At 42.9% G+C, this 27,143-nt stretch overlaps 1 protein-coding gene across 1 annotated transcript in view; it reads right to left on the reverse strand.

Moving 5' to 3' along the window:
* MIB2 (MIB E3 ubiquitin protein ligase 2) overlaps positions 1-27,143 on the reverse strand; it is a 33,103-nt gene that overhangs the window by 2,075 nt on the left and 3,885 nt on the right. The window contains exons 3-19 of the mRNA XM_085242497.1: positions 21,505-21,855; positions 21,084-21,255; positions 15,232-15,338; positions 12,471-12,665; positions 11,566-11,708; positions 11,010-11,117; positions 9,850-9,954; positions 9,031-9,193; positions 8,783-8,916; positions 6,699-6,847; positions 6,052-6,208; positions 5,243-5,397; positions 3,860-3,986; positions 3,337-3,567; positions 2,232-2,410; positions 1,654-1,838; positions 876-941 (exon numbers count right to left, since the gene is read on the reverse strand). Coding sequence (XP_085098623.1) covers positions 876-941; positions 1,654-1,838; positions 2,232-2,410; positions 3,337-3,567; positions 3,860-3,986; positions 5,243-5,397; positions 6,052-6,208; positions 6,699-6,847; positions 8,783-8,916; positions 9,031-9,193; positions 9,850-9,954; positions 11,010-11,117; positions 11,566-11,708; positions 12,471-12,665; positions 15,232-15,338; positions 21,084-21,255; positions 21,505-21,751 — 2,623 coding nt within the window. The 5' untranslated portion in view covers positions 21,752-21,855. The remainder of the gene's footprint in view (positions 1-875; positions 942-1,653; positions 1,839-2,231; positions 2,411-3,336; positions 3,568-3,859; positions 3,987-5,242; positions 5,398-6,051; positions 6,209-6,698; positions 6,848-8,782; positions 8,917-9,030; positions 9,194-9,849; positions 9,955-11,009; positions 11,118-11,565; positions 11,709-12,470; positions 12,666-15,231; positions 15,339-21,083; positions 21,256-21,504; positions 21,856-27,143) is intronic.

Genomic DNA, 27,143 nt, shown 5'->3' on the forward strand with positions numbered 1-27,143 from the left:
AACCAGACTGTCACTCAAAGAGCAGAAATTTGTTCAGATTAAAGTCACTTCAGTGAGCCTTATCCAGAGATTCTGCAAACATCAAGCCCGAGATGATGCTTTTTATGAACTGGCCAGTGGTGCTTTCCTCTGTTCTGTTGCTCAACTGGTTTTTTGTTGGTTTTTTTTTTTTTTTTTTCCTCTTTCTGTCTGCATGTTTCTTTTTTAGAAAAGAAACCATGCTGTCTGATACTTCCTGCCTTGCTGCTTTGCAATATGCTACTTTTAAGTAGAAGCTTTCAAAGCTGGGTGTGATGTTCTGCCACACAGTCTGGGAATCCTCACTGTGCTATCAGTACTATGTTCTTTCAACCTCCTTGATTACGCTTTGGATTTAATTTCTTAAGTCTTTCAGGACACACGGGGTATAAAACAAGAAACCATTTGACATCACTCACATCAACATGCATACAAGCAGCTACACAAAGCAGAGTCCTAGAGTCAACACTGTTTACACAATTGGGTGAACCTTACAGAGATCCTTGGCTCTAAACCAGATGAAATGAAAAAACCCCAGAAAGTTAACAACTGCCAGCTTTGGAAAGCACACTCCTTCCAGTTTCAGCTTAACATAGCTGCTGTTGGATCTGCTCCTTACTCTTTGATTAGGTAGCTTAACATTTCAATTTAGTCATCCCTTTCCTCAACATTCTGGGATGATGCTATGGGTACCATATCCCCTTTTCTCTCCCACTCTTCCTGCAAAAAAAAATTATCCTTATTTCTTATGTTTTGGGTTCCCCCCCCCCCCGAAAACCACTGATTGCTGCTGGAACAAATGCTGTGAAGCACCTTTCCCAATTCATTGCACTGAACAGTAGGTACAACAAACATACCTTGCTTGAGTTTTTTGGTTATTGTCACTTGACATTTGATGCACTTCTTCATTCTTCTGGAGCATTCTACCAAAATGATAGAAGGAGTGGTTACAATTAAGCCCAGTAGTGCAAGAACAATGGGAAGAAAATAAATTCGAGAATGTCAGCTTTTAAATGGCCTGAGAACTCCCTGGATGGTTAAGAAATGGAAATGAGGACACTGCCTTCTTTTTTTGAGCTACATCCTCATCACTTGCTTCAGTCTTTCCTATGCAGTAGCAAGCACAACACAACTACCCAATGCTCTGTGTTGCCAGAACTGCTGTGCTATGGGTGCAATGCAGCTCTCCATTCTTTGGAAGAAGGATGCAGTCCTTATACAGTTCTTATCAAACTCCTTGTGGTCAGATTGAAGGCACCTTAACGAGATAATAAGCTTGCTGAACAAGCTGCCATTAAAACATCCAAAACATAAATTGGTCACAACAGCCAGAGAAGGGGAAATCTTTCTCAGGAGGTTTTGATGGAGAAAGCACCACCAGTTACCACTGAAACATCCAACCTGCATTCCAAATTACAGCATCTGTAAGCTCGTGCCTAGGCTGCCTATCAGCAGCTGCTCAGATCACTCTGAGCCTACCAGAAATAGCTTTGGACACTCCATCTACAATGACAGTGCTGAAATCATGGGACTGTTCAGGTCACATACAGCTCTGCATCCTGACAGACCTTGATTTACGAGTCCAGACAGGGAGGCTGTGTGGCAGAACAGGAAAGGAAAGCAGAACAGACTTACCCTCACACACAATACTGTGCTGGCATGGGAAGAAATGGATGAGCAAGGCCAGCTCTGAGCAGACCAGGCACTCTGTGGGGACTGCCACACTTGAGACACTAAGATTGGTCATCGTATTGGGAGTGGTATGCACGCGGCGAAGGCTGCAGGTGATGGCTGAGCAGTCTGAAGTAACCTGCTGTTCCCTGCAACCAAGAACACGTAATCAAGTTTGAGCCACATACTCCAGGTCCCTCTTCAGTGATCTGATCCTTGGCAAACATTCCATGTGAAGACAAAGATGCAGATGCTCAGGTAGCACAAACTTGTCAATCTTCACTGCACTAGTGAGACCAATTCAGCCTCCTGTTGGGATTATCACTGATCTTTCTAAAAAGAAATGGAGAAAGCAGGCATGACTAACATTTACAGTGCCAGCAATTAACTCCAGATGAAACAAGAAGTGCTCAGATTGACATCTAACGCTAATGTTTTAGAGATGCTTCATCCTTCCTGGAATGGCAGCTTCATGCAGTGATACCACAGTAATGTATTTTGCAAAGACAGACACCGTAGCTGTTCCAGAGGACATGGTTTACCTGAATTTCTGTGAGAAGTCTTTGATGATTTGGACAATCCTTCCGTCTGTAATAAGGTCTAAAGGAGACTTTCCCCGATGGTTTGCATAATTAATATCTGCTCCCTCCTGTGCTAAGTAACATGCAATTGCAGTTCCAACATTCAGCTCTATGTTTCCAAGAAAGCCAGAAGCCTGCAGCTAAAATGCATTGAGAAACACTCTGTTAATAGGAGTCTGTTATGAAGCTGTATCAAATTTAAAATTGTAATCATCACACTGACAATTTGAGAGCACAGTTTTGCATTCACAAAATGCAAGATGATCCTTCAGTGTATAAACAGCAGATTCAAACCTTGTGTTCCAGGAACAAGGGCATAAAACTGGTCCTAACTGGCACTAATCATTACTGACCATAGTAAGGGGTATTCACTTCTTCAGTCAGTGGACAAGAATTACAAAGTGTATACTGAAAGCACAGTATGTATCAGCTGATGGGCAGCTGGCTTATGGAACCTGAAATGGTAGTTATTTAAACACACCTTGTGTGCACACAATCCAAACTCATCTGAAGTCAAAAACTATTTTCTGCTGATGTGAAAGACATGGCCTAGTATTCCTCATATATCCATGAATATGGTGCAACACAGTTAAATCCAGTTCAGGCTTTACAACAACACAGCTTTCATCATATATGGTATGTCTCATCTTTTGCATATCTGCAGATGAAGAGCAGCAACTGGGGTGCTTGTGGTTAGCTAGCCTCTTATTTTCCATGCCATCAGATAGAAATGAATTTCTGTGGTTCTGGGATATAAATTAAACCCAAAGACTCTTGGCTCTGTGAGCAGTTTCATGACCTTTCCCATGTCAAAGAAAGAAGCACGCAATGCTAACAAAAACATGGAATGTTACAGGAAAAATTGGTGCATGATTATGGGAAGCTGCATATTTCAAATCTGAGCATACTCTCAACAGATTTATTCTCCTATAAGCAAGACTGTTTGCTTCCATGCTCCTTAACAGAACAGACTTGGCACTATTTCACTGCCTTCCTCCACCCATTTAGTGTCCAATCAAGCATTCTCCTGCCCTTGGTGCTGGAATTTCTCCTATTCCCAGCTCACCTTGGAAAAGAGGGATGACCCCATCTCCCCTTCACGCTTCTCCATCAGGACTGACATTAGCTGCTGCCGTTCCAAGGCAATGTGCATGGCTGTGTCCCCATCCTCATCTTCAGCATTTACATCACTACCTTCACTGACCAGCAGTTGCACCAGCCCTACATGTCCCTGGATGATAGCGAGGTGCAGAGGTGTTTGGTTCCGGCTGTTCTTCACATTGACATCACAGCGACCCTTGAAGAGAAGAATTGCATCAAACAAGGAGTTGCTGCTGCTGCTGAGTTTGACTGAAGAAGAGTGCTGCAGTTGGGCCTGCTGACGCCCCAACTCTCAACTCCATCTTCAGGACAGAAATGTAAGTATCTCCAAGAGAATGCTGTATGAATCAGCCCTCTGCACATTGGCTGAATGACCAACACACCTCTACACCACACACAGCATTAACTCAGCACTGCTTAGGAGAAAGTATGGGATTTTGGGGGTGAAAAGCTAGAAAATTTGTTGGCAGTTTTGTTTCGCTTCTTACCTCTTTGATGAGAATTTCTGCCACTTCTTTGTGATTATTGAGAGCAGCAAGGTGCAGGGCAGTGAAGCCATCTTCTTTTTTGGAGTCAACCAGCTGTCGAGCTCTTGCTAGAATCTTCTTTATGGCTCTACAGTGTTGGAGGTAAACCAGAGATGGAAAGTACTTTATCAAGAAGGAAAACAATGCAGAAGAAACAGGCCTGCCTCTTCTGATCAGCAGTTATGAATGTTCTTTAAATTTAAAGAAGCAGCACTGTGCTTGTTAAAACTGAGCTGGCAGATGCGATGCAGAATGCTCCTGCTATGTTGCAGATGCAGTTACAAAAATAAAACAATACATATGTATATTGATAATTTTTGTCAGCACATCACCACAGAGAACCACACTCCTTTCCAGTGCTGCTATACCTGCACATATTTTCAGGGCAAATTCTGCCTTTGTCTTTCTTAGGTATTGGATGATAACAGATCTTTGCTAGCAGCTTTAATGAGGCAGAGTATTACATTTCTCAGCTGCCTTCAAATATTGCACGCACTGTCAGGAAGCTTGCTGCAGTGAAGTGCACTGCCTGTCTGTACTGTTTGCCAGAAAACCAAGCTGCAGATACGTGTACAAATCTTCTGGTTCTTCTGAGGTCTGCCAAAAACTGTGTATTTACATGGGTTGCTTTTCATTGTTTAGAGATACAGCTTACTCATTACACAGAGGGCAGAGAACAAAATGCCTTGCTGTTATTTATCTTCTTTCTATGCTGATAATTGTGAAGAATGCTCATTTCTTGTCTAATTCTTTTGAAACATTAAGTCTGTTTCTGGTTTCATGTGCCTTTAATATCTGTAAGGCTCTATGCAGAGTTAACTTCAAGAAACACAGAGGAGTACAGGAAGCTGGAATTTAATGGACACAATACTGCACTTGTGTCAATTAAAATATCTCAGGTTGGGTGCAGCAAGTTAGATGATCTCAGCCTTTCCCTTCTTTGCCAAGTAACCATTCCAAGTAACCATTCCCGCAGAGAATTAACATATTACCAGAACAACTACGAACTAGAGAAGGAAGGAAAAGAAGAAAGTCTCAGATTCTTGGGTGATCGTTTTTTTTTTTTTTTTCCTTTGCAAAAGCAGGCAGAGTACACAAAAATTGGCACCTGTCCCCTACCACAGGCACCACACACACATACCCTCTCCTACATCCATCAAAGAATTCACTGCATTAATTCCCTGATAGGCAGTCAATTCCTCTACCTCAGTTAGGTGCTGCCCAGCTAGGGTTCACAACTGTCTCAATAAGCATTTGGCAAGATTTTATCACCATCTAGTCTCAGAGTACCTAACCAATCTGTCTATTCTTCCCAGGAATGCATACCATTGTTCATTCACTTACAGCTTGTTGCCTTTTAGAGCAGAATAGTGGAGCAGATTGAAGCCTTGACAGTTCTGGACAGTGAAATCAATGTTGGGTACCTCAGTGAGAATCTCAATGATGACTTTGTAATCTGCAGTGATAGCATAATGCAGGGGGGTGTCTCCATGAGAATCCTATAAAAGAATACCAAAACAGAATATAGGTTACCTAGAAGTGTCCAATTAAGCACACTGTGCAAGACAGGAACATATATAGTCTTACAGGTCACATCAACTCCAGACCAAACAGCACTGTCATGATGAGCAGTTCTTGTGAAATTAGTTTCTCAGAGCTTGATATCAGCAGCTCAGCAGATAAATGCTCATATTGCTAGCTTTGAGGGTCTGATCCAGCACCGTCCAGTTCTATAAGCATAGAAACAAGCCCTAAAAAACAGGCTGGATCCCACTCACCACCACCGTCCTTGAACCGTTCCTCAACGTTAGTTCTAACAACCTCATCAGTCCTGGGAACAGGACAGTCACAACATCACACTTGAGGAGCAGATTAGCTCTCACTGGAAGGCACAGAAGAGAATACTACTGGTCTGAGCTAAGCAGATTTAAAAGGACAAAGGTGTAGACTCAAAACTGAAATTTCTGAGTAGTGAATTTAGAAGCATACTTCCCCAGTGCAGCACACAGTAGTATATTACAAGAGAACCGTCTTCAAATTCTAAGCAACAAGTGATGGAAGAGAAAAGCAGCAATTTCTCCCCCCAACCCACTCCAAAAACAAAAGAAAAAACATCACCACACAAGGAACACCAGAAGGAACCCAAAACTTACTGGGAGGTTGACATCACAGTTGAGTTCACAGAGGGCCTGCACCACTTCTGTGAATCCTTGACTGACAGCAACATACAAAGCTGTGCACTTTGCATTGTTTAACAGGTCTGCATCAGCTCCTTTAGCAATAAGCACACGGGCAACATCAGCTTGGTTTCTGATTTAAAGGCAAGGAGTAAGATAGAGTCAATGCTGTGCAAACATACACTCTTCCTTCTTGCAAGCCAAACCTTCTTGGCATTTGCATCTTCTTAATCCCACTCCATCTCCTCTTTAATCAGTCTGATTTAAATCATCTGGTATCTCCCACTCTCAGTAATGAATTCCTGGCTTACAACAGGCAACAAACCAAACTAATCCCAACCAACTTATCCTCACATCCCAGAAAACATCACTGAAAGCACCTTATCACTTGTTTTGATTCTTCACAAGTTTTATAGCACAGAAACTGACTTCGCTGTAGATTGAATTAGTGTATCTGTGGTCCTGAAGCTCATGTGCCAATTTCTAATCAAGTAAAGAAGTCTCCCTCTTTACCTTCTCTCACACACTGCACACAGATGGTTCATGTGTATCTGAGTTTCCTTTTTTTTAGCCTTTTCAGTCTTTCAGTTTTGTATCAAAGAGTGCAAGAAAAGATCTCCTACCCAAAAGCTGCATAGTGCAGCGCTGTATCCCCTTCTTCATCCCTCAGATTGACAGCGGCATGTGCCTGCAGCAAAATCTTCACAACATCCAGATGCCCCTGATAGGAGGCGATCTGTAGTGCAGTTCTGCCCTGATTCTTGTTGTCGACCTGCAGGAAAGACAGAGACATAGCAAACGGCAAGGAAAGACCTTGCCTTGAGTTCAGTCACTGTCTGCAGAACAGTGGTGTGCTCAGAAATACTAAGCAGAATCTGTGCCCTGGTGGCTCTGCTTTACATAATAACTACAAGGCTGACTTTCTCCCTAAATATTCCTAAAGGGGAAAAGGATAGCACATTTAGTCAAGAAGGGAGAAATAAGCAAACAGAGCTGGAAGCCAGGGTTCTGATTGCAGCACCAATGCCAAATCCCCCTATGCCTGCAAGCAGAATACTTCTTGACATTGCAGCCAACTATTCCTTTTCTAATTGGAAAATGCACGAGAAGATGAAATTAGCTTTGAAAATGCCAAGTCCCCATTGCTTAATGTTACTCCAGGTACTTTACTGGGCATTTGCTGGAGGGTAAATCAGTGTTGAGGTGCTGCAAGGAGATTTTTCAAAAATTGAAGGGACTGAAGAACAAAAAGAGGCTGTATGAAAGGCAAGACAAAAAAGGAAAGGGAGCTACTGAGATCAGCAGGAGACTAAAGAGAAGAAATGAAGTAGTTGGCAAGCTGACTGGCAAGCAGAACAGCTTTCTTTTTCCTTGCACCTGGTTCTACGCAGCAGTCAGGAGAGCAGGACAGGCTAGGCTTCCCTTGATTTACTCATAACTATTAATTATGGGTGAGTTGCTCCAGCAAGGAGGCTTTAGAGACCACTGCGTTATTCTTACATTTACACGAGAAAGACAATGCTGATAAGCTGGAAAGCCCTAGGCAAGCAATTCTAACTTGCACTATGAAGCGAGCCTTTCCTTGGTGCATGTCTGTACAATCAATGAATATGCAGATGGTATAGTATATCCAGGACCTTGGCTGATGTAATTATTATATTGGAGTAGGAAAAGAAGGACACTCACCCTACCCTGGGCTCGCGAAATAGACTCCAGAGGAGCAGATCTCCAGAAGAGATCCTTCCCCACCAGCAGTCAGCTCTTAAATGGCTCTAGGAGAGGTGCAGCCAGGCTCCACCCCTTCCTGCAGCACAGGTGAATTGCCTTCACCTGTGCTCCCGTGGCTGACTCACTGCTCACCTCAGGTGATCAATCAGAGGTTCAGGCCATGATTCAGCAGCCCCATACAATGTCTCTTACAGAAATAACAATACATTAATAGAAGTATCAGAATAGAAATAGAACATAAAATAGAAAACTAACAAATTAATAGTAACAAAATATTCCTATCTGAAAACAATCACAGGTGTTCAGCTACTCCTATCTCCAGAACTCCCATTAACTTCATAAATAAGGATGGAGATGGAATGTTCCAATAGACAGCTTGAAAAACCAGCTGTACGAGTAGATGGGATCCTAACAGTTTGGCACACTGCAAGCATATGAATTGTTCCAGCAAGTCAAGTCCAGTTCCCTTCTCCAGTCAGACACCAGATAAGGACACTGCACAGACACGCACAGCATCAGAATCCAGGCAGCTTTTCTTTCCTGTTTCCAACAGTTCTATTTAGAAAGGTCATGTAAGGACAGATGCATTCAGTCACACACAACCTGCTGCTTTCTTCTCAAACAGGGGTCAGATTCCTGGACATCTTGCTATTGTCTCCATATATATACATATACATATACATATACATACACACACACATATATGAAGCACTAATTCTACAGCTGCAGTGTCCATACAGGACACCTAAGAATATGTTATAAGGACGTAGCTCCAGTTCTGCTTTAATGTCACACTCTGACATCGTACAACAGGCACATTTTTAATCCTAAATTGCAGCACTGCATTGAATAATTTAATACAAGGTCTGAAAAATCTATCACTTTTCTCCTGCTCCTCCCCTCACTCAAATACAAAATTTTATGATCTCATTTTAAAGCACATCAAAAAGTAAACATTCAGGATGTCTTCAAAACTTGCCTTGTCTGGATACTTCTGAAGGAGCTCCCGAACTTTGGCTGCATTGTTGAGCGCTGCCCAAATAACCAAACACCCTGCATGGTCTGATTCTGTCTTCTGAGACAACAATTTCTCCAATACAGTAATCAAAGTGCCTGGGTAGGAATAAGAAACAGCACAGGTTAACAGCACCAAAAAGTATGTGTGGATATTCATATTGCATTTCTCAACCCCTGACAATCTAGACATCTCCATTCTCACTATCTCACTTTTTGATTCCTTTGCATTCTCTGTTGTCATGAGATTTGCTTCCTCATCTCTCTGGTAGGCTGTCAGGCAAGCTGGATTAAATGTCCAGGACTGGTCTCCAACTGACACTCGCAGGTCTCCATCCCCATACACTTTGATCACTTTGCCAATGTGCCCTAGAGTCTGCAATTGAAAGAGAGTAATGATTTTTAAAAGGAAAGATGCAGCATGCTTTTTATCTCAGAACCAACGCAATGCTTTTAAGAGAGGTTTTGCAGGCAGCACCCCTGCAGTGTGAAAAAAAACACTAAACAAACGCTCACAGACAGCTCCCACTTCGAGGATACCACAAGGTTCTCAGCAGTTTCTCTGTTACTGAAAAGGGTTTTCCAGGCACATTACAAATGCCTGGGAAAAGCTGATGAAACAATAAACCAAGAACTGATAAAATTGGGATTAGAAAAAGGTTTCCTCTGTGCCTTTAACTACTCCTGGAGGACATCCATGTTCTTTAGCCATACTGGTCTGCTCTGACCATTTTTTCCATCTCAAGCACTCTTTCCTGCTTCATTCCCAAGAATCAGGAAGGGCTCAGGAGGACTTTGGTTGAAGAAACTTCTTATTTGACTTATTGATAGCCAAACCATTTGTCAGATTCCCCATCTACCCACTCTGCTTTGGGCTTTGTGATAGGATTATATTGCCAACAGCTAATAGCAATATTTCTGTCCCAGAAAGGTCAGGAATACTGCAGGGCAGCGTGAGCCCAATCACCATTACTAACTGCTGAGAAAAACTGAGGGAGTTGCTGGACTGTCCTGGAAGTGATGCGTACTCACAGGTGCCATTTCATCTGTCCACTCCCCATGACCAGGTTGGAATCGCTTCACTGTTTCCATATCATCAATCACTCGGACAACATCACCAACCCAAAAGGTGTTGAGCTACAAGAAAAAAGTCAAGCTTAAGGGAGATTAAACAAACAAACAAGAAAATATGTATATTATATATATATCAGCCCTCACTCCCAGAAATCCCTACTGAACAATAAGTCCATCCACTCCAAAATAAGGCATTGCAAAACCTCAGTACAGCTACCAAGAAATCTGTAATCAGTGCAAAATAAACACAGTCCAAAAGCTTGAGCATTTCTGTTTTAAGCCAAGTACACATTTAAGTAGGGAAATATTTTGGGACAGAACAATTTTCTTCTTTTCTTCAAAGCATTTATAAATAACACTAGAATGAAGTACTTGGAACTTTCCTTGGTCTGTTCCTCACCATTCCTGAGGCAACAAGAGACTTTAATACGGAAGTTCAACCTGTTATTTAAAACAGAAAATCTCTGGTTTCTCTCTTCTGTAGTGATCCTTTACCAGACACTGCCTCTGCTCACTAAGAAGGGAGTACTGTCAAAACTCAGACTAATTCTGCAGAAACTGTCCAACATGGGATGTTCTATCGGTATAGTTTTTGCTTGATGTCTGGTTTTTTTTTTATTTATTTATTTATTTTTTTTTTGGTACTGTGACCTCATTCTGGACTTTCACAATTTTGCATTCTTCCAGAAGCTCCCTTCATTCCTTATTAGCCCTGCTTCTAACAATCCATATTGCAAACTCTCACTCCCCTAGGGGAAGGCCAGGGCTATCAGCTTTAGAAATGCAGATACAAAATTAGAAGAGAGAGATTAAAAGACTCAGGTCATCCAGAACAATTAGAGAGAGGCAAGAGAAAAAAGATGGAAAAAATAGAACAACATGAAGGGAAAAAAATCAAATAGAAATGAAGTGGACAAAGGCTCATCTCAGATGAAAAAGGTAGCTACAGAAAGCTGAATTACCATAAATCAATTGTTACCACTCTTACCAAAGGAAATTATAGCAGTATATTTCTTTGACACTTGTTTGAGATGCACTGTGTCCTAACACAGCAGGCTGAGCTGACAGCTATTCCCTGCAGTATTTTATTCTGGCCAAGCTCACCTATCAGTACATACCTTAGTCAGAGCTCCAGGATGGAAAGTCCAGCGGGTTTCACTGTTGAATTGGACCCTCACATCTCCTCTGTCTGTGATTCTGTGCACAGTCCCTGTCTGGCCAATGAACTTTGGAGGGGAAAAAAAAACAGAGGGAAATCCCTACATAAATTGCACTGCTTAATAGTGAGGAAAGCAGGCAGGAGGACAGTAAGAATGCAAAAGGTAAAAACGCTTCAGAATACAGCACGAACTGTCCTCATCTCTGCAAATGATAAAGGTGGGCAAAGATTGCTATGATGCATTATGACACTAGCAAGACATACTCCATTAATGTAACTGACAAATTTATTCATTAAGCTGTTATCATTTTATTTGAATGTAAGCTCACATCTAATGTTCACTGACTGCAGTGTCCTATCACTACAGAATTCTTATTTGTGATCCACTCAACACATTATGTTTGTGAACCACGGGACTTTCTATATCCTGGTTGCTTCCTAGCAAGCAGTTACTTCTGCAGTAAGAGACAGTGACTGATAATGTGCTGAGAACATAAAAGCAAGCTGTAGCATACCTCAGCCATTTTAGGATTCCAGCCCCCATGGCCCTCCTGCATCTCCCGCAAGATGTCGATGTCCAGCAGGCATTTCACTTTGTCCCCGTGCTGGAATGGATGCCTGTCTGTGCTTTCCTTCCTCTGCAGTTCAGCTGGTTTTCCTAAAGAGAATGACACCACCCACATACGTGTAGGATGCAGTTATAAACTTTATGTCTTGCATGCCTTTGTAACATGGTTTGCACATTAACATAAGGTTTAATGGGTGTAAGATAATGTAAAACCCTTTCTCTACTTGTGGAGCATGCTGTACACACTCTATGGGGCAGCATGATGTAGACAGATCAAAAAGACTTGGTTCTTACTTGATAACGGTATGAATTAAACATGAGGTAGTTCTAAGAAGACAATTTAGTCCCTTCCCAGAAGAGAACGTGTTTGAATGATGCCTGTCCTGTTGTGTCAAACATCACTGGCTGTCCTCAGCAATGCATTCACCCAAACTGTTGTTCAGTGGGCACTTACACAGTGCTCAAAATGAGTTCTCTTCTCTTTGAATTAACAAAGCTGACATCTGAATCAAATTCTTTGCTCTCAGATGCAGACATCCCCATAGGAATTTCATGAATCTTCACTATCATGACTTTGCCTTGACAGAAGACCCTTGGGGCCCTCCTGTGGGATACAGCTCTGGGCATCTGATGGTCTTATGTGACCTTACCATTGAAAGGACAAACAACTTAGCTAACCACCCTGAAATAAAACATTACGTTCACGAATACGTATTTTTTAAAGCACACACTCTGCAGAAGTTTCCTAAAAACCACATGCTCATGTCCTGTTTCCCAAGCTAAAAGGGCTTCAGTGTCAGGAAATGGCAGCGCAAGTAACAATTTCTCAACAGAAGACTTGTACCCACACACCTAGTTTTGGGAGATGCTCTTTGTAGTAAAAGCCACCGGATGCCTCCACAGTACATTTCAGGTCCACTTTTCCCTTGTGTCCGACTCGGTAGACATTTGTGGTACCATCAGACCATGTGACACTGGCCACACTACGTCCAGTCTCCACATCCCAGCCACGAATATCAACCACACGTCCAGTTTTACCTTCACCACCTGATGGGAAGAAGAGAAAAAAAATATTATGTCCAGCTTGAATTTTCCCAGAGACCAGACACCTGACTCTGAGATGCTTACTGAGATAAAATTTAATTACATTTTTCCTTAGTTAAGAGAACAGCAAGGTGAAAACCTGTCCATTCTCTAACTTCTCACCATGGAGCAATAACCCAAAGCTGAAAGTCAGTAGCTGGGGAGGATGAAATTCTGACAGATGTTGCTGCCAGGAAGGATTTCTGTAGGGCACTGCCACAGGCCTGTTCTACACAATGAACTGAAGCACACAGATCTGCATCATCATCAGCATCCTGCAGCCTGAAGCACCACCCTCCAGCCAAGCATTCTCCACAAGACAACCAACCAACAAGAACTCATTCAGCAGCTCACACACCTTCCTCATATCTGGTGTGTCCCACCTTGATCTGCAGAAGGCACACCTTCTTAATTAAGGAAATCAAACTACAGGACAACTCAATTTGACCAACTCTGAGAGAATCTCCACGTGAAGCTCACTGAAAGCCAGCCATTTGCTTTTGAATACAAATATGGAAAAGCTGAATCCTGTAGAAATGTAACAGACATTCTCTTGGCCTACAGAAACACTGCCTAGCTAGGGAGCACAGTATCATGGCACCACACTGTGGCAGAACAACAACACTATGTTGTAAGATCTGCCCAAAGACTTTAATCCTTCCAAAGCACTTGTGAGGTGGAGGAAGTTTGCTCTGGTGCTTCTCTTCGCCTGCACAGCAGAGAACACCAGTGAAACAGTTCAGAACATGAAGATAAGTAAGTGAGATAATAAATCTGTCCAGGCACGTGGCCATTCCCTCAACCAGAAGGGACAACTTGTTATCAACACCAAATCTAGTGACAGGCAGATTCACATCCTCATTCTGCTGCCAAGGCACTGCATGAACTTGGGCAAGTCCCAGCACTTGTCCAGTGCTGTCCCTCAGATGGGGGTCAGCAACATCTGTATGTCTCACTGGGTTGACAGTGAGGTTCTAATTGCCTCTAATTGTCTGCAAAGTCAACTCAAAGGAGCTACCTTCCCCATCTAACTGCACATTGATCTAAAGAGGGTAATACAGACAAACTAGTGGGCTTTACTGTGACCTCTCCTTCCCTGTACAGCTGTTTCTTAAGAGCACTAGTGCCCACTTCCATGATGCTAGGATTCAGAGATGGCAGCAAGAAAAAGGTTGAAATGTCTGAAGAGGTGCAAATGTCCACTTAGAGAAGAGCTGAGCAAAAATTCTCATCATTTGGCAAGTTTTGCAGCCAACACTAATTTCTGCAATCAGCTTCAGGCAACAGAATTATTTAAAAGCCACATGTAAATAAAACATCACTCAATCAGAGTCCTCAACTAGATGCTATTGTCGTTAGCACAGACACACAAGACCATGTAATTAATACATATGCTTATCAGGACCCTGTGTTAGAGTTTACAAGGCCATGTATTTCACTGTTTATATGTTCCTTCCTTAAATGGAAACAGAGCTGCTGTGCTAGTGCATCAGGAAGCTAAGTTCTGAAGAGCAAACAGCATGTGGATGGGGACAGATGAAAGAAGAGGCAGTGGAGAACAGCTGAGCACCAGGCCTTCTATTTCCTCTCACTTGTTTTGCACACAGCACTGCTTTCAGGTCATGACCATCGCAACCAACACAAGTCTCAGACATGTAAATGTTGATCTGATCTCAAAATGATGGATAAGCTGGACTGAGCATAAGCCTCTTTTGCTCTCAGACTCCACAAGTAATCACGTCCTGCACTGAACCACAGAGCTGCAATAAATGGTGGAACCTTTGGACTTACAACTTAATTATCAAGAGAAAAAAGAAACTGTAAATAGGACAGTATGTTCAAAACTCAGAGCAGAAACACACAGTAAAACTGTCATAACCTTCAAGCACTGCACAGGAATTGCTATCAGTGAGTTACAGTCATTATACCCCAAGAACAGGTCTAGTAAAGGCACTTTTGCCTCTGCATTTTCAGCCCAAAGTTACAATTCACACAGAAAAAAAGAACCATTCTCCAGCAACAAAAGCAGATAATTCTTCATTAATGCTCCACGTCAAACTTAAGAACATTGTCAACGAATAGCGTGTAGTGTCCAAATAAAAATATTCCAAAGCCTTCCAAGGGAAAAAGGAATACTATACACAAAGTCAGACAAACCTAATTTCCACCGAGTGGAAGCTTTTTCAGGAGAGGATAGGTCTTTATTTCCTTGCAAGATGGTGTACATTTATAGTTCTATATAAGATCTTCCAGGATGGCTCCCATCAGTATTCAATCTATGAAATGGGAACAGCAAAACTTCCCTCCCACACCCTGAGTGAATGCACAGAGTCTATTTCACAGATGCATTTCTAAACAAATACAATAAATAATATTTAATTCACTACAGAACAGAGGCCTGCATCATCTGAACAGTTCCCTTAAGAGCTACTGCTCAGCACATGCATTTTCAATTAGTAATATGGAAAAACAAGAAGAAGGGGAAAAAAGTCTAACAGTCTTTTTACAGGACATCTCAAAAGCAGCTTACCATCCTGGTTACCCCATTCCCAGTCTGGGCCACGGACTACTTTAGCCCCCTGGAAAGTCCCTTTTAACGTGATGCGAGTCAGATTCTGTCGAGGACTCACTAGGACTCTGAAAAACAAAATAAGAGAAAGCAAATTTATTATTACTACTTAGACTTCATAAAGCACTGTTCCATACCTACAACAAAGCATGGCTTGAGTTCTGAAAAACATATAAAGCATGAAAGAAAGCAATTAAAAAAATAACAGAGACTTTGATGCTACAAACTGGTCTCACCAGGAAGGTCAGAACTCGTAGGTACTGTTGCAATGATAGCAGAAAGACAACTAGTGAGTAATATACTGGCTTTCAGCAGCCTGAAAATCCCACTGTGACTTTAAGGCAATGTCTACGGGTGTTACTAGAGTGTACACTGCATGAAAGCATTAATGGCTCAAGCAGTCTCTTAGCTCAGTCGTGAGGAGTTCAGCACATTTCATAACTTAAGCTGCAGACTGCACAGCCTAATTCACTTTCTGAAAAGCAGAGCAGATTAAAGTAGCGTTATGGCTAGACTGTTTTGTTTCCAGGATAACAGACCTTTATCTACCCAGCAGTCTGCATCTCAAGCATCTACACTGATCTTAAGGAAAAACACAAAATTACCTACGTGATAGTAAACAGGGGGTCTGACGTCCTGTTAAAGCAGCTTCCAATTCCCATAGTGTAACAGCAGCTTCTCTGCTGGTCTTTCTGCGTGCTGTTCCTAGTTTCTGTTCCTTAGCAGAAAGCTTTTTGTAAGATATCAAGTCACTAAAGCTCTCACAGACCTGCTTGGTTCAGTCTCCTAGGGTACAATCTGCTTTTCTAGGTGACTGCAGAGGTGCTGCAATCCATAGCCTTAACTCTCCATCTCGTCCTGACAGGCTCCCAGCCACAGCAGCTGCTCTGCAGGGCAAGGGGGGGAGCCTACTGGGAATAGGGCTGGCCTCAGAATACTGTGTTCATTTCCCATCTAATGCCTCCAGAGAGAAGGTGGAGACTCAGAAGGATAAAAAGCTTATGCTTGAACTCGTTGTTTACTTATCCATCAAAAGCCTTTTACCTTTCTTAACTTGCTAACATATCTCCTACCTGTGCTTTACATCCCTTTGCATCCTAGCGTATTTAAAAAGAGGGAGATTATATCCACATGTTCTTCCAATAATTTATTTTACATTATCCAGATCGTAGCTCCACACGGGGAAGATAAAGACCATTTTTTTGAATGCTTGTGTCATGCCTGCGCCTTAAAAAGGGATAATTGCTACAGACTGGTTTCAAAACCAGCATGGATTTGTGTATGACATCTGAAACAGCTGAGCTACAAGATGCTATTCTCACTGTGTTCACTGCCTTGAAATCATCGCAGTAGGAAGCAAAAGAGAAAATACCACTGCACAAGGGCTAAATGCAGTTCCTGTTCTGCCATCAGCTTTGACCAAATCATGCCATCACCTCTACATCCCTTTCCTGAAACAGGGATAAGAACTCTTCCATTTTCTCTGCTTCTACTCAGCTTGCCTGAGCAGGGCCTATTTTTGTGCTATACCTAGCTAAGACATCCCCAGTTTTAACCCAGGTACCCTGAAGCTCTCTAAAACAAACGACAGCAGAAAACACCATCTTGATGCAAGAAGCTCCATTCCCAATTCTACCTAAATGTTGGAGGCAACTCACCATAACTGCTGCCTCCCCTGGTCCCACTACAACGCTGACCGTGTCTTGAACCACATTGCTGACCAGCAGCTCAGAGGAACGATACAAGATCCAGATGCCCTGAGCCAACACATCTTAAGTTTTAATTAAATTCAGCATGTTTTCCTCCAAATGCTAGACAAGAGCCAAAGTTATTAGCGTGTTGCAGAAATACCCAAGGGATAAATTTAATGACTGCAATATTGCCGTTAATAACAATTTTAATTATTACAGCCATTCAAAGTCTGCAGTCATTTCTGTCCTACAAATTCCAATGATATTAAATTACTGTGGAGTCCAGAAGACACTTGGGAACATGTTCTGTACAGAATGAAGCTATTCATCTCTTCAGCTCGCTGGGAACCACCCCCTGCTGATACTCTGCCTGTGCTCAATTTTCACTGAGGTGTTTACACAGCCTCCCACACCACTGAGAGCTATGCTAGGAAAATGGCATCATCCAGGCTTTACAGATAGAAGTTTAAGACCTAAACAACTCACTTGGAGAATTTAAACAAGCTGCTTTCAATCTGCAGTAGCAATTTAAGACCCTGCAGAAGTTGTAGTTCCTTCCTACCAGGCTCAGCTTATACACCGTGCAGAGATGGTTACTTTGAGAAGCAGCAGGCCATTAGTATGTGTTAATTGGACCATCCCATATCTTTAGAGAAACAATGGGTACTCACCCACACTTCCTCTAGGATGTATAAAATAAAGCAGAAAAATCCTGCAGAACCTACCGGTAAAACTGACACCAACATAAGAAATTGTAGATTCTCTAATCCTCCCTAACAAAGCTTTCCTGAAGCACTTCCAGCAAAGGATAAAGGATGCTCTGACAGATGGCGAACGGATGCTGACTGCTCCTGTATGAATCAGGCTAAGACAAGGATGCTGTCTGAGGGATCAGGATCACACAAACCTATTTCAAGAACTGTCTTCACCAAAAATTTCCATTGTCAATCCTATTGCCACATCAAGGCACAGTCTGCACAAAGCCAGCTGCAAGTCTGAGGCCTCCGTTTACCTGCTAAATCATGTTCTTTTTAAAGCTGAAATTCTACTCATTCATTAATAGAATAATAAATAAATTCATATAAATAAAATCATACTTAAACATTAAAAAACAGATTAGGAAACAAACAGATCAAACAGTAGTCAGATTCAACTCAACGTTACACACCAAAGTTTCTTGTCCTCTGTGACACTGCATAAATAACACACCTAGAAGAGGCTGCTACAGTAAACAAACATGCATCCCCTTGACTGTCTAGTAATGAAATATCCAACAGCTGTCACTCAGCTCCAGTATTAGCTCAGGCTTTCATTATAAGTGAACACAGAAGGAATGAAGGCTGGGCTGCTGAAGCTGCCTTCAGTGCACACACTTGCTCTTTTAATGGATCTCAGTCAGCAGTCCAAGTGGTGAACTAGATAGGACAAAACGTGGTGAGTTTTGCTTTGCTGTCTTGCTTACAGAGGCTGCCTTATCTTCTAATTACTAAGCACATAAAATTCAGCAAGTGGATAAAAGAACATTAAAAAAAAGGCAGTGAAATTGAGTCATCCAGCCATTTAAATTAAGAAAGAGCCACTCTCAGAATTAACAGTCATAAACTGCAAATCAAATAAGATCAATAAAGAATGCCAGCAATTGGCAGACGTCAGGAAAAGAAATTCAAATGGCAAAATCTACAAAATCAATTCCTGCCACAAGCAGTTCAAAGTAGGTCATTTAAGACCCAAAATAGCTTTCAGGTAAAAGTGTCTTCAAAACCTCTTTAGAAAACCTTTTGGCAATGCTCCGCAGTGTCTGTCTGGATTTAAGGTCCTCTTAACATCCAAGGATTAGTGAGCTGCTACAAACAGGTACTTGTTGGTCATGCCTATGTTTAGCTGCACAGGTGTCATGTGGTAGGGATGGCAATGACAGTGCAGGTGGCAGCAGCTCAGTGCACAAGGCCATCACATTGTCATCTCTGCAGCTGTTCTGCCAGAGTTCTTGCCTTCCTATCTCAACAGATGAGCAATAGGAGCTGTTACAACACTGAATCCACAGTGGTAGTCCATCCCTTCACAAAAGGATGAGACCAGGGAGAACCTGCTCTTGATCTTTGGTTAAAAGGACAGTGGATGTGAAAGCTCTGGAACACAGCTGCACTCCCCAAGGCTTAGTAGGATAGTCAACTGGGGATAGAATCATTAAGTACAGGGAGACATCTGTAAGCAGACCCATCATATGGGATTCTGTCAGATCTGCTGGGATGTCCCACCCCATTCACATCAGCCTTCTTACTAAGTAATGCTCTCATGGTCTCTGCACAGCACTTTGTCCAACTCTTGAAAGCACAAAACACTGTGCTTGAGGCCGTTCATGTCCTCAATTCAGTAACCATAAGATTGCCATTCTCTGCTGGAGAATCTAAGAGATCTCAGTGCTGTATTTCAGAGTCATTCAGACAACTGCAGGTAACAAGAACACCACAAGAAAAGCCAAATCCATACAGCAGTTACCTTGCTTTTAAATATGCAGCTTTTTTTCTTAGCCCTTGGGGAGCTGCCAAAGGTTCTCACTTCTACTTTATTGAGAAAAAAAAAAAGAATGGAGATGAATGATCTAAGCAATAGTCTCTTCACAACACTAAGGCCTCAGTGATTCATAAGCAAGCAATTTTTGTTCTTCGAAAAGGATGCTGCATTGCCTAGGGCAACGTGTCTTTGCAGCTCAGATCTCATAGCAGTGCTCGAGTGTTATCTTCCCTACTGGCACTGCCATTTGTTTCATGTACATACATATTTTTAAAATCAGAATATTCAATTCCTAATGCAATCTATGAACACCAGACCAACAAATCACAGAATTATATTTGCATTAAAACAAAGGTGTTCCTCATTCCTGCTTCCACACAGAGTAATTTCTGAGTAAAACTGGTTTAGGAGGAGCTCCCTGTATAAAAGCTCCTGCATAAAGCCCACACGCATTGCAGTCATAGCGCAGTGTTCCACCATCCAGCTCAGTCAAATATGTGTAACAAAGAGCACTTCTGCCCAAATAGCTTCTCCAAAAGCTTAGTGACTGCCAAGAACAACAACCTGCACCTTTCATTCATCTTTGAAATTGCAGTTTTCCATAAACGGAAGCTTCCTCATTATGGATTTCTCATTTCTCTGTCCCCCAGCACAGCTACACTCAACACCTGCCACTTAGAACAGCAGGAAAGATGTCACATAACACAGTTTCACCCACCTCTGCTTTTTACTCTCCCCTTTAACCAAGTCTCCCAGAACCCATTCTGGCATGTAACAGGCTCACACTGCGCCCCCCATGTGTTTTGTAGCTTTGGGGATTATTTTCTTAATTATTTTTATTAGCTGCCTGATAGTTCCTGCTAACATATAGTAACGTTTTAGTGAAAAACTACCTCCAGGGAGCCCAGCAGTGCTTAGTTGTTTCGCAGGCAATATTCCAGAGTGGTGCTGCAGTGTGTTGGCAAAGTCAGACAAGTCACACAGGACAATACTAGGTCTGGCAAGTTTACTGGCAGCCTTCCACACTCTCTTCTCACATTCACAGCAAGCAGTGTGCTACCTAATTTAAACAGCATCCTGGATAAGGTCAGATACAAAGCAAATTTTCTTTTCAAGGCTTATTTACATCTTTTGCCATCCAAGTTCCTCAGAAAAATGAGATAATTTCAGCAAAGGATATGAGTTCTGAGAAAAAAATCACCTAGCAATCTTGCCCAGCAATTTCCCTCTCTAAAAAAAATAAATTAAAAAAAAAAAATAGTATTCTGAGGTGTTCATTCCTAAGCACTCTTCAGCCCAAAGTTGCAGCACCTCACAGATTTTCTTGAATCGAACTCAAACAGCAGAAGCAAACAGATACCCCCGTGCAACTACCTGGAGTTAACTATAATACTGAAAGTAAAAAATATATTTATATTTCCACTGAACACACACAGTGGAAATCATGACGCTCATTTCACAATAGGATCTGTCTGGATTGTGATATTAACACAAGCTCAGGAAACGTCCTAATCTGGTGGATAAACACAAGCCTTAAAGCTCAGAGACTATCTCCTGAGACAGCAGCATCACCCAGTTAGTGGGCCTTCCCCTACAGGCATCACTTACGGCTGTGAATGCGCCGTCTCATAGCGCTCAAAGGCATGCGACAGATCGTGCTTGTTGTTCATGTAACACTGTGTGCACAGGTCATAGTCAAAGCACATCTTGCACTTCCAGCGCATCCCTCGTATGCCGTGCTTCTTGCAGCAGTCACAGATGATGTTGGGATGACGGACGCCTAGCAGAACGAAAATAAAGGAATATAACTCAACACCAACTTCAGAGAAACCAGGCTGACAAGGCTGTTAGAACCATAGGAGCATATTTTAAGGGGAAAAAAACCTCTGTATTGCACTGCTGCTTAACATCAGTCCACAAGCAGTGGCGAAAAGCTCACATGCCAGCTAGCACATGAGGTAAGCGTCACACCTGCTACAGATGGCTTTCCAGCACTAGAGTTTGTGCTCCATTTCTGTGCCACACTTACCTATTTGTGCGTTATCATACAGAAGAAGGTCGTAAGCTCCTTGAAATCCAGTCCGATAGTTGGTTCTGTTGCCTTGATCCCACTGCACGACCACAGTCTTATCCGGGGTGGTTGGGCTGCCTGTCCGACCGATCTCAACCACAGTCCCAACGTTCCCTTCACCGCTGTCCTGGTTGCCCCACTTCCAGTCCACTCCACGAACTACCCGCATCCCAACCTGCATGCTGGCATAGGGGTCCAAGTCCATTGCTCTGTACAACAACCCTCAGAACTCCTTCATGGAAGGGGCTTTGGAGATGGACAGCATCAACAGCAACGCACCCAGCATCATCTGCTGCATTTTTAGCACACCTACAAAGACAACATAAAATTAAGTGACGTCATCCAATGCATCACAGCAACAACTTTTGTAGCAAGGCAAGCAGATGCTATTCCAGGTCTTAACCTCGGTACACAAACTCATGTTCAATTAGCAGAGCCAGGAGGTTTTCTACATTCCACTTCCTAAATGCAAAGAACTCAAATCCCACCTTGAACTATTCACCCCGCTCTGCTGTAATCGCCATCAAAAGAAACGCAGAGTAAAGAAGTGACATTACTGAGATACATCTGACTACCTTTCATTTACATTAACTGTAGCTCAGCTGGTGATTTTAAAATGACAGCTGCATTTGGTGAGCAGATCGGAAGTCATGCTTCTTCATAGTATTAGGGTAAATTTAACACCAACCCCACAAAAATAATTCAATAAATAAACGCAAGATTTTTTTTTTTCTCCCCAGAATGACCAGGCTCCAGAACAGGTCTGACCTGCTGAATAGAAAAACCTGTATTTTATTTGAACAAGCACCCTCGCAGCTTTAACACACGTGGGAAGGATGTGCAAACTAGCCAGACCACTCCACTTTTGGAGACATCTGCATAAAAAACCCAAAGATTCATTGCAGAGCACTGGGTGTGAGGGGTACGAGCACCTCTGCTGCCATTTATCAGTGCCAGCGATAGCAGGAACAACAGGGGGTGGGCAGCAGATGTGCAATCAGCACTGCAGACTGGGATCAGCAGCAGCTCAGGATAGCCTTTCCTACTGTTGCCATGACAATCAGTAAATGAGGCGAACAGCACACGGATGCAGCACATCCACAACACTGAATTCAATCAAATCGATTGTCAAAGCCCAGCTCATAGGTACACAGATCTCTTTACTGGAACAGAACAGAAGAAAAGAGCTTTCAATATTGAGGGCCAGAGCTGCTGCTCAGACTTCTGGAACAATCTGCTCTAGCAACCTTTTAGCTCGAGAGGGAGACCCAAGGATGCCTCAAGACATCTGTAGCATCCTCAATCTCCTGAAATATGAAGAAAAAAAGCAAACGACAAAACCAAAACTCGCAAGCAACAGAACCACAGAGTGCCAGGAGCCAAACTTTGCCACTTCCAAACGTGCAGCCAATCTCAGCAAGTGCCACAGCACAGAGACAGCTCAGCCCATGCTGACAGAGCAGCTGATGAGCTGGTAGGACATGTACTCAGACACAGCTGCAGCTCTGTGCCATGTGACATGCAGTTAACACTACCGCCTACCAATAAAGCAAGCGAAACCACTGAGGCCTAAAAATAAACTCTTCCTCCAGCCAAACATCCCCTTTTAAATGTATGGAGGAGTAATTTGATGCAAAATCGAGTTTCTAACATGCAGAGAGCCTGATTTCTGTTCAGCCATAGCATCTCTCTAGCTTCAGGCTTTTTCTGCTGCACATCGCTGTGACATCCCAACACCTCTCACGCAAGCAGCACCAAAAGCAGATGTCCTTGTGAACTTCATGGCATCTTCAGTTCTAATCATTACAAACAGACGCCTCGGGCAGCACTTTCATCTCCAATCCCTTTGTGGAGGTGGATGCAATATTGCTGAGTTTGAAGCGCACCAGCATTCATCGCTTTTATGGAGCTAAAGCCTCATGAGATTTGTACCATCTCTTCTTCCTTCAGATCTGAGATAAACAAAAAAGGTAAAAAAAAAAAAAGGAAACATTTCCTATTTCATCCAGACGAGTCTCCAATGGTACATGGGAACAGCAGGCACAGAGCTCAGCAGTTGAGGGTGAAATCCTCCCCTTGGTAAACCCCAGGGGCCTGGGCAGCTGCTGCACGAGCCAAGCTTTCCTCCACAAATTCCCAGTCAGGGACATCAAATACCATAAAATAAAATAACAACCAGGAGAAAACACTCTGTCCTCTGCCTGTCAAAAGCAGGCACATCAGCACCGCCCAAAGCTCACTATCTGTTTGCTCAGTACCTCGTGTGTTTGCACTGCGCCACTGTGCCACGTAGCCACAGACCCACTCTTCCCCATAACCTTTTACCATGCAACGTGTAAGAAAACTTAAGCTTTTGCATCCACAGCACAACAAAGAGATGAGTAAAGAAGCTTATTTTAATTAGAAGCGGATCCAAGGAGTTTTACATCCTGCTTTGAGGCCCACAACCCAGCCCTGAGTTCAGTTCTCTTAGAAGAGTGAAACAGCAGCAACAAAAACCACCAACCATTGGCTTGAGTTTATCAAATTGGCTTGCAGCAACTGGAAGTGAACTTGTCTCAGCTGTCTCCATGGTCTTTCACTTTCAGTGAAACAGAGCAGGTAAAAGGAGCCTCAGCAGCACAGTGAGTTAATGCTGATGAGCTGCTCCACTGAAAAGCATCAGAAAGCATTGAAATGATTACAGGTGTAACAGAGCCGTAACAATCAATAGCTGCAAGTGGCAGCAATCAGACAAAAGAAATGCAAACATTTACAGAGCACTGAAAGGACAGTGACCCTTTCGGGTCCGTGCTGATAAGGTCTTAACGGGCAGAACTGAAGTATCTCAGGAAGATTCCAGCTGGGAGTTTTATTAGCAAATGCTTGGTTTGTGTTTTGCTTTTTGGTCCTCAACTCATCTCTCTCAGGAAAACGATGCTATTCACATGACAGGCCTCAGTGGCTTGCAGTTATTTTTGTGACGTCAACACAAAAGTCACTTGCTTTATCCTTCATCATCTCAGTGCAGACTGGGCAAACCTCATCAAATGTTTACAGACACGTAATACAGACAGCCTGGAACAGAGCACATCACCAACACTGCCTGCATCAGCAGCAATCCCAGGTAACTGTACTGCAGCACAAGCAAGTAATCAAAATGGTGCCGACCATTCTTCAGGAGACAACAACAGGGCTCCAGGAGATACACACTTAACTTCAGTCATTTCAGTGGGATTCTATGAAAGAACAGCAGCATGCAGGCCAGGCCCAGAAGGATCTATTCCCAACACAGTGGGAATGACCCCTTACGACTAGGGCACACAAAGCACCTCACAGCTTTCATCCCCTCCCAGCTCCCAGGTGAGGCCAGGAGCCATCAGCCCCATTGCTGCAGCAGTGGCAGTGCCCCAGGTGTGCTGTGCTGTGCAAGGACTGCCCTGGCCCCCAGCTCCTCACCTCCCTGCTCTCCAGTTCCCATCCCTGGCCAGACACTTTTGATTCTTCCAGCGTATTTCATCTGACACAACATCTATTCACACCAGTTCAATACCCAGCTCTACCACTTGCAAATCACTCTATCTTCTCTGACGTTCTGCACTTAAGCAGTCTGTTCATACTGAGCCCCATATGGAAATATATGTTCTAATTCTCTCCCATTTCTTCAGAACCACATTTACCATCTCAGCTCAGTCTGTTGTTTCCAACCAGCTTCCATACTACTACTGACAGGGTCACATAAAACCCTAATAACCCACAAATGTACCTCTGGTATAAGGGCTAATACTAAATTCTAACACATTAGAAAGATGTTTTGCTTTCAGAATAGCTGTTACAATGCCTTATTAATTTACAAACACTGCCTTATAACACAGCACCAGTCCCACTTCTTGATGTGGAAAAGCACACAGCCACTCATTTCATTGTTTATTGTTTTCCAGATCTCATTCCACAGCTCATGCTCACACAAAGAGCAGCACTGTCAGATCAGGTCTTGTTTATCCACTGAGACTGAAGGATGGGGTGGAGCTGCAAAGTTAGGCAAGCAGGACTTGAAATGCCCTGTTTGCAGGAAGCACATTTTGCAGATCAGAGAAAAGGTTCAGTAGATCAAAGCCAACCACTTCCAAGTCATGAAAAAAATGTCAGTGATACCAGACCAAAGAAAAACAGGGATGGGTTCAATCCTGATAGCAATGCTTCTCTTTAAAACAGCCACCTGATGGGGCTTAATTTTGCTAGAGGCTGATCTTGGAACAACCACACTCTAGCATAAATTGGTACCTAAGTAGAATTTCAGTGTAACAGGCTGAAACCACACTCATCTCACCAGGAACCAAGGCAAGCACCAGGCATATTATTCCCTGCACTGTAACAGAGTGGTTCTTTTACTTTTCAAGCCCTACTGGTAAGGGCAGTGAACAGATGGCCAAGACAGTGAGCACACTCCAATTGAAATACAGTTTGCAAAGGATTTGGCTTTGTTTATATCCTGGGAGATGAAAGAAAGCTTAAGGCAACAGGGGCAATGCTGGAGGTGAAGGCAGTGAACGCTGCATCTCTCTCACCCAACACTGCTCTGTATCTGTTACTGAAGTGTAATGCAGCCCCACTTAGAGAAGGCAGTTTCCAAGTCCTGATCTTCAGTGGCTCAGACAAAGAGGGCAGAGAGAGCCAAGAAATATCACAGTGCCTGACCACAGCCCAGGAAAGACAAGCTAAGAGCTGTCCCAGCACTACCAGATCTTTTGGATTAGAACCGTGGCACCATCTCAGCTGCTACAGAGCAAATTTAACCAGCAGGAATTAGACTAAATTCATGAAATTCCTCCTTAGCCCACCAAAAGTGGTTGCAGAACTGGCTAAAGCACACAGTTTAATAATGCACTGCTAAGCCACGAGGCCTCAACAACATTTCACAGCTCACCACAGATAGGGATATTCTTCCTTGTGCTGACAGGACTGCTGTTTAATCTAAGTTTTGCAAAATGGCATTGCTGGCACAGAGCAGAAGAGAAGAGCAGATGATGCTTCCGTGGGTAAAGTATCACTATCAGCTAAATGAAGCCATCCTTACTGAAAGACTATTCTCAGCAGAAAGAAAAAATTAAAAATAGGGTAGCTGCTTTTTAAAACCTATCAACCATGAAAAAGCCTGAGTGAGGTTAAACCATTTCCATACCCCATGCCTCACCTGTTCTCAAAGTATATTTAACTGTATTACATAAACAGAACAAAGCAGGTCATTAATTTGCCTTTGCTCAGGGATTAACATCTTGTCATTTCAACTTCACTGTAATTGTTTTGTGGAAGAGCAAGCATGCATCCTGAAATACTGGGACACGGGGTGAGGAAACACTAAAAATAACTTGCTAGGCACTGTGCTTAAGGACAGTCCCACTGACTGCATTTCACCCCTGCAATCCATACTTGTCCTTTACAGACACCAGCCTGGTGATCCCTTCTATTTAAGCTGAACTTTGCATTCAGTTCATACTGACTGTATTCTAGCTGTTATGAGAAGAGAATGTTGCCTTTCCTTTCACTGCTGTAAGAGCAATGCTCTCTGTGGTCATCACGCCAATTTATTATTTATTCTTCCAGCCTGATAAAGGATA

Source organism: Meleagris gallopavo, chromosome 23, assembly GCF_905368555.1.
Source record: "Meleagris gallopavo chromosome 23, MGAL_WU_HG_1.1, whole genome shotgun sequence".
Taxonomy (NCBI): Eukaryota; Metazoa; Chordata; class Aves; order Galliformes; family Phasianidae; genus Meleagris; species Meleagris gallopavo.